General features: G+C 42.6%; 1 protein-coding gene across 1 annotated transcript; it reads left to right on the top strand.

The window, feature by feature from the left end:
- Nucleotides 1–3,894: 3,894 nt before the first annotated feature.
- LOC135975142 (olfactory receptor 10A4-like) lies at nt 3,895–4,887 on the top strand. The gene has a single exon (XM_065565192.1). It carries the CDS (start codon nt 3,895–3,897, stop codon nt 4,885–4,887), a length of 993 nt encoding a protein of 330 aa, XP_065421264.1.
- The last annotated feature ends 3,337 nt before the right edge of the window (nt 4,888–8,224 follow it).

Genomic DNA, 8,224 nt, shown 5'->3' with positions numbered 1-8,224 from the left:
TACTGGTGATGATGATGATGGTGAGGGGGAAGAGAAGGAAGATGATAACTAACTCTTTGGAGCATAAGCTTTCGTGAGTGAATACCCACTTCGTCAGATGCATGTAATGGAAATTTCCAGAGGCAGGTATAAATATGCAGTCAACAATCAGTCTGGAGATAACAAGGGTAGTTCAATCAGGGAGGGTGAGGTCCTCTGCTAGCAGTTGAGGTGTGAACACCAAGGGAGGAGAAACTGCTTTTGTAGTTGGCTAGCCATTCACAGTCTTTGTTTAATCCTGATCTGATGGTGTCAAATTTGCAAATGAACGGAAGCTCAGCAGTTTCTCTTTGGAGTCCGGTCCTGAAGTTTTTTTGCTGTAAGATGGCTACCTTTACATCTGGTATTGTGTGGCCGGGGAGGTTGAAGTGTTCTCCTACAGGTTTTTGTATATTGCCATTACATGCATCTGACGAAGTGGGTATTCACCCACAAAAGCTTATGCTCCAATACATCTGTGGTCTTAAAGGTGCCACAGGACTCTCTGTTGCTTTTTACAGATCCAGGCTAACACAGCTACTCCTCTGTACTTAACTCTTTGGGTTGTTTTGCAAGGGGTATTGTAAGTATAGGGATGCTCAGCTCCTTCCATATTATGGCTACCTGCCGTGCTGGGATGGAGTGTTTGTGAATTTCCTAACTGTGTTAATAAATCCATTTTCCATATAATGTAATCTCCTAAGTGTGAGTGTTGCAACCATGCACATGGGGGTTCCCAACTGAATAGTGATTCTGATAATACTGGGCCTGATCTTGGGACAAGAACCTACCAAATTTCAGAATGATGAATAGGGGGAGTAAACTGGTAATATGATCAAGATACATTCAATAGATCAGGCAACAGATTGTTGTCCACAGATGGAGAGAATGAGCCCTGCTCAGCGTGTGTGTGTGTGTGTGTGTGTGTGTGTGTGTGTATATGTTTGTGTGTGTGTGAGAGAGAGAGAGAGAGAGAGAGACTGTCACTACCTGCTTGGGGTAATGAGTCATGCTCAGTTTGTATGTGCGTGCATGTGTGAGTGAGTCAGTGACTGTCTCCACCGCTGAAGGAAATGAGCCATGCTCAATGTGCGTGTATGTGCCACTGCTGCCTCCTCCACTTGTGAACAGCCCCATGGACTCATTCATGGCCACAGTGGTCAGGAAAGATCTTTCATTTACAGCTCATCCAAAAGATATAACATCCACCAGAAACAGTGTCCCCTTCCATTGTGATGAGTTGCTGAGGGTCAGCACCAACTTCAAGGGAAAAGTGCCCCCTGCTAATCCACCCTACCCACCCTCTGCAGCAGAGGTCCCCCAAGCTCCATGCTGGGGCACTGTGCTAAGCAGCCATTCTGATGGGAGATGGTCCACAGCTGAGCCCCTCACCCTGCTCCTTGCGGCACATGGCCACGTGGTGCCCTGCTGAAGCACAAGAGGTCAGCATGGCTCAAGAGACAACAGAGCCCCACCAGGTGAGACCCCACCCAGCTCTTTGCAGCATGTCATCCTTTGGAGCTGCTCTGGAGCATGGGGGTTACACTGACCCACAGAGGAGAATGTCCCTTAATGAGTCCTCCACCCTATTCCCTGCTGTACAGCGCCCCTTACTGCTGAACTGGGACGTTGGGATCAATGAAGCTGAGAACATCCCACAGAGCCCTCCAGGCCCATCCCTATAGATCAGCGCCCACTGGTGCTACACTGGGGCATTGCTACCAGCACTGACTAAGGGGAAAGTGTGCCTCAAACTGAGAATCCCACCCCACTCCCAGTAGCACAGCCTCCTACTTCCATGCTGGAGTAATGGGGACAACACTGTCTTAGAATTGAGAGTGCTTCCAGCTGAGCCCATCACCCCACTCCCTGAAGCGCACTACCCCCAGCACCTCTCAGCTTCCACACAGAGTTTATTCTAATGCTCCTGGGAACTAGCCCTGATTCTGGTCCCACTGCAAACTTACTGGAGTAAAAGTGAATAGTCCCACTGACTTCAATGGGCTTTGGAGCTGGTGGGAAATTTCCTAGGAGGGAAATGGGCTCTATGATTGGAACAGTGGAGTCTAAGACTGAGGACTCCTGGGTTCTGTTCCCAGCTCCGGGAGGGGAGTGGGGTCTAATGTTTAGAGCAGTTGGGGCTGGGAGTCAGAGCTCCTGGGTTCTAATCATGGCTCTGAGACAAGAATGGGGCACACAGTCTGAACATCAGGGAACCGGAGTCATGAGCCTTGGGCATTGTACCTTAGTCAACCCCGACTCTGTGTTGTGTTGCTTTGGACAAATCATTCCTTCTTCTAGACAAAATTGTATCACACAATTTACCACAATTAGTAAATCCTATTATGATTTTCATCTAGAAAATACACATCATGATGATGATAATGATGATACAACTTTCTACAAAATGATTTCCCTAGTGAATTTTTTTTGTTGCAGGTTGAGGCAGTATTGTTCTTCCTTTGAAGAATATAACAAGAAATTTCCTTTAGGGAGTAGGTCCCAGAAGCCAGTGAATGAAATAAAAACACCTCTCTTTCCTTCAACACACTTAGCATCTGCAGCTGGGAGAGGAAACTACTCTTCTTAAACAAGGTGGGAGGGATAGCTCAGTGGTTTGAGCATTGGTCTGCTAAACCCAGGGTTGTGAGTTCAATCCTTGCAGAGGCCACTTAGGAATCTGGGGCAAAATCAGTACTTGGTCCTGCTAGTGAAGGCAGGGGGCTGGACTTGATGACCTTTCATGGTCCCTTCCAGTTCTAGGAGATAGGATATCTCCATTAATTAAAAAAAAAAAAAAAAAAGTAGGGTATTGATGAATGACTTAAGCCCCCAACCATTCTCCCACTAAAGTCCATTGTGTTGTGCCCCAGTCTGCAATGGGACCAGGATTAAGTCATTGGTTTATTCATTTGAATTTTCCATACAGTGGCAGAGAAACTTAGAGTGTGTGTTTCTGAGCACCTGGGTTGTGTCTGTATTCATATCTATCTATCTATCTATGGATGTGTGTGTGAAACACTATACCCCATATTCTTCATAGAAATAATTTTATAATATGGTTATAGCATATCTAAGATGTATATTATGCAAGATGGGTCTGCTGAGAGATCATTGGAAAGTTTATGATCTGCTGAATATGATTATCCTATTTATATGCATGTATAATTACTGTATTTGAATTTAGGACTATTGATTTTGTAACAATTACAAGTTGGTTTACACCTGGAAAACGCCCACCACACAGAATGCAATCAGTGTGGATTGGCCATTGGGGAGAACAATAGGACTTTGAAGATGCTAATCTCCCACCTTCCTGAGAAGCTTCCTGGGATGCTACAAAAATAAATAAATAAATAAATACAAATAATTGTCCTCATTTGAGAAATCTTATTTTGGTAAACATGGTTATAGAATAGAATAACATTCCTAGAGGGGAAAGCAGAAGAAACACAGAAAGGAGAAAAGATCCCTTTTTTAATTTCCATGGAGACAGAAAAAAATGTGTTCAAAGAGGAAGAATAGAACCCCCGATGCTGGAAGCTGGTATACCTCCATTGCTGGTATAAAGTGATGTAGCTCATTTAGAGTCAATTCATCAGACCCCCGTCTGTGGTAAATCAGCTGTAGTTCCACTGGTGTCAAAGTGGTCGGCTCTCCAGCTGACCTATATTGGCACAGCTTGATTGACATCAATGTGGCTCCACCAGCTTATGCCTGATGATGATTGGGTCCAGTTATATATTTCTATGCAGAATTGCAGCAGGTTTTAGTCTGAAGCATCCCAACAGAAAGGAAACCAGTATGAATTGTTTGATTCACATCCACATGTTTGGTATTCCTCAGATTCAGTCTCTTTTTTTGTTGCCCCTACAGATGACCTATTCTGTGAGTGACTCTGGAGAGAACCAGACCATCTCCGATGTGTTCATCCTGGTGGGCTTTTCGTACCTTAACAAGCTGCAAATCGTTCTGTTTCTGGTGCTTCTGGTCACCTACCTGGTCACCCTGATGGGGAACCTGCTTGTTATCCTCCTTATAAAGCTAAACCCCTCACTCCGCACCCCCATGTATTTTTTTCTGGTGAACCTGTCATTCTTGGAAATCTGCTACACCAGCAGTGTGATCCCTCAGCTGCTGGTTCATCTCTTGGTGGACCTAAAGACCATCACCATTGCGGGCTGCGCTGCCCAGATGTATGTCATCTCCATCATGGCCCTAACGGAATGCTGCCTCTTAGCAGCCATGGCGTACGACCGCTACATCGCCATATGTCACCCCCTGCACTACAGAACTTTCATGAGTGGCCGGGCATGTGCACAGCTCATGGGTGCTTTATGGATCATCGGCATCTCGATGGAAGTAGCTCAGACCACTTGGATCTTCAGCCTGCCCTTCTGTGGCTCCAACCGCATCCACCACTTCTTCTGTGACATCCCACCAGTGTTGAAGATGGCATGCACGGACATATCCAAAAATATGATTATGGTCTTGACTGTGTCAGTTTTGTTCATTATGGGCCCTTTTTTGTTGATAACCCTGTCCTACATCTGCATTATCTCCACCATCCTCAAGCTGCCGACGGCAGAGGGAAGGCATAAAGCCTTCTCCACCTGGTCCTCCCACCTCATGGTGGTGACTTTGTTCTATGGAATGGTCCTTTTCACCTACCTGAGGCCCAAGTCTATCTCCACCCCAAAGAGTGATCACATGATTTCCCTCGTGATCACAGTTGCGGCACCTGTATTGAACCCTATAATATACACTCTGAGTAACAAAGAGGTGAAGGGAACCTTTAGAAAAACAGTAGAGAGGAGCATCTTTTCACACAATCGGCGAAAACAGAGAATGAAAATTAGACTTACTTAAAACAGGGGGAATGAGGGAAATGCATACATGTTTTGTTGAATTACTGCCGATGACCCTCACTTTTTAATTGAAATTTTGCCATTTGAAAAAATTGGACTTGTAAACCTATCAGGAGAATGGGAAGAGAAACTTGTATTACCAAAAAACCCCAAATTTTAAATATCTTCAAAATCTGGAATGTCAAAGGAAAAAGAAGCTTAAAATGGAGACCCTTTCATAAAATGTTCACCTTGGATTTTGCAAATTTTACAATTTTCACCAAAATTTTAATGATGGAAAAATCCAAACCATCTCTACAGACAACTCCATTTAGGCTTTTCCTTTTCCTGCTCTGTCAGTCCATTGCAGCATTTTAGGATTTGGGTTGGGTTGGGCTGAGTTTTCTTTTGCTGTCTAATGGATTTCCCCGGTGCTCCCTGTTGCCTAATTTTAAATAACATTTCTCAGCACTTATGAACAGTTTCCTATGTAAGACTCTGATGGATCTTTCAATGCCTAACCTGATCAGATCACACAACAGCTCTTGAAGCTGGCTCTTGAATTCCCTGGCATTTTGCACAGGTTCAGCAGTCTATGCTAACAGATCATAGCGTATATCATAGATTCATTGATTAAAAGGCCATAAGGGACCAATGCTGATCATCTAGTCTGACATTCTGCTTAACGCAGGGCAGAGAGTTTCACCTGGTGATTCCCGATTCAAAGAAGCACTGTACATATTTTATATTACATATTTAAAATAATAGCTGTGTAATAAACTCATAAACTACATGTGGTTATATCAATATATAACAATATTGCACCAAATGCCAGTGTATATGGTACATCTTTGTATAACTATATGATAAAAATTCCTTTCTATATTTTTATGATGAGAGATACTATTCTGTTTGCTTCTCTACCTATATCATTGCAGCTGTATAATATATACCAAATAAAAAACCTTTATACCTAGTTCAGCATATGTTTTCTTTCACTAAACATCCCTATAATGCATTCATCGGAAGCGTAATATACTTTCAGACTCTGAGATGCACTGGCTGGCAGTATGTGATGTTTTGTTATACCTCTTTTATATAATTTGCTGATTTGTTTAAAATGATATTGTTGGCAAGATAAGTAACCTGTTGTGTTTGAAGATGTAAGTAAGAGGTACGAACATGTAATGATAAACAAAAGAAAAATCCCTTTCTCTGAGAAACTTAGAAGCAGAGTGGCCCAGGTCAACATGACCCAGAAACTACAAATTCATCAAGAAAATTGTAGATATTAGATGATTAACATTTGTGCAGAAGTAATGAGCAGGTTATGTAAAATTCAATGGATAATGCGTTGACTAAAGAATGGAGGAAAATTAAGCAATAGAAAATGTGCAAATGTATGAAAATATGTATAAAATATGTAAAATTATGTATATAAATACGTACATATACAAAAACGTATGTACATATGTAAAATATGTATAAAATACATATGTAAAATACATAAAAAATAAGAAAAAACATATAAAAATGGGCTGGAGAAATGCTGGATCAGAAATCGACGAATGAAACCGAAGGACCCGAACAGGAGATCCAGGCAGGTGAGGAGAACTGACATCATGGAGGAAGAAAGGACATTTCAGTGCCCCAGAATGTTATTACTTGTGAGGCAGAAATGTATGTCCAGACACTACAAGTAAGATTAATTCTGATTTAAATTGTATTAAATAAAGGCAAAACTGATTAAGCCTAAATTGGATGGACATGTGACTCAGTTTCCCACTCTACACTCCCAACAATGTACACAATTTGATAAAAAAGGTAAAGCCCACATAAATGCTCTCATCTCTGCTTTGTTAATTAATTTAGCAAAGGTGTTGCCCTTATACAATAATAATCAGAGAAACAAGCCGTGTCCTGTCAGCGAACACATGTATTAAGTTAGTATACACCCCATTATGTGAATACATGGCAGTTCTACAAACTGAATTAGCGTATGTTCTTCCCAGTGTTCTGTGCACTCATGCTAACCTACACCTCACACTACCAAGCAACAGTATAACTTAGTATTTAACATAAGCAGATAAGAAATTTGTAAAAGTCAAGATACATTAATTCAATAGCTTAGTACAAATTGTGGGGAACCTTCACAGACCAGGACGTGGAATGCTGTGTCCAAAAGCAAGATATGGAAAATCATGGTTCAGAACAAGGAGTTAAGGAACGAAGTTAAGGGATGAACAGACAGGATGGATTTCTGTGACATAAGACATAAGAATGGCCATACTGGATCCAACCAAACGTCCATCCAGCCCAGTAATGATCAGTGATCTCTCTCCTGCCATCCATCTCCACCCTCTGACAAACAGAAGCTAGGGACACCACTCCTTAACCATCTGGGCTAATAGCCATTAATGGACTTAGCCTCCATGAATGTATCCAGTTCTCTTTTAAACCCTGTTACAGTCCTAGCCTTCACAACCTCCTCAGGCAAGGAGTTTCACAGGTTGACTGTGTGCTGTGTAAAAAAGAACTTCCTTTTATTTGTTTTAAACCTGCTGCCCATTAATTTCGTTTGGTGGCCCCTAGTTCTTATATTATGGGAGCAAGTAAATAACTTTTCCTTATTCACTTTCTCCACACCACTCATGATTTTATATAAGTCTATCATATCCCCCTTAGTCTCCTCTTTTCCAAGCTGAAAAGTCCTAGCCTCTTTAATCTCTCCTCATATGGGACCCGTTCCAAACCCGTAATCATTTTAGTTGCCCTTCTCTGAACCTCTGTACGCAGTATTCAAGATGTGGGTATGCCATGGATTTATATAAGGGCAATAAGATATCCTCTGTCTTATTCTCTATCCCTTTTTTAATGATTCCTAACACCCTGTTTGCTTTTTTGACTGCCGCTGCACACTGCATGGACGCCTTCAGAGAACTATCCAAGATGACCCCAAGATCTTTCTCCTGATTAGTTGTAGCTAAATTAGCCCCCATCATATTGTATGTATAGTTGGGGTTATTTTTTCCAATGTGCATTACTTTACATTTATCCACATTAAATTTCATTTGCCATTTTGCTGGCCAATCACTTAGTTTGGTGAGATCTTTTTGAAGTTCTTCACAATCTGCTTTGGTCTTAACTATCTTGAGTAGTTTAGTATCATCTGCAAACTTTGCCACCTCGCTGTCAGGGGTGGCTCCAGGCACCAGCGCAGCAAGCACCTGCCTGGGGCGGCAAGCCACGGGGTGCGGCCTGACGGTCGCCCTGAGGACGGCAGTCAGCCGGCCTTCGGCAGCATGCCTGCAAGAGGTCCCCCGGTCCCGAGAGGCGCCCCTGCTCTTACACACCCCAAA

This window comes from Chrysemys picta, chromosome 13 (genome assembly GCF_011386835.1).
Source record: "Chrysemys picta bellii isolate R12L10 chromosome 13, ASM1138683v2, whole genome shotgun sequence".
Classification (NCBI taxonomy): domain Eukaryota; kingdom Metazoa; phylum Chordata; order Testudines; family Emydidae; genus Chrysemys; species Chrysemys picta.
This window is presented reverse-complemented; position numbering and strand designations above follow the sequence as displayed.

Coding starts and splice junctions, on each gene's coding strand:
- LOC135975142 (XM_065565192.1), top strand. CDS start 3,895: ATGACCTATTCTGTGAGTGACTCTGGAGAGAACCAGACCATCTCCGAT.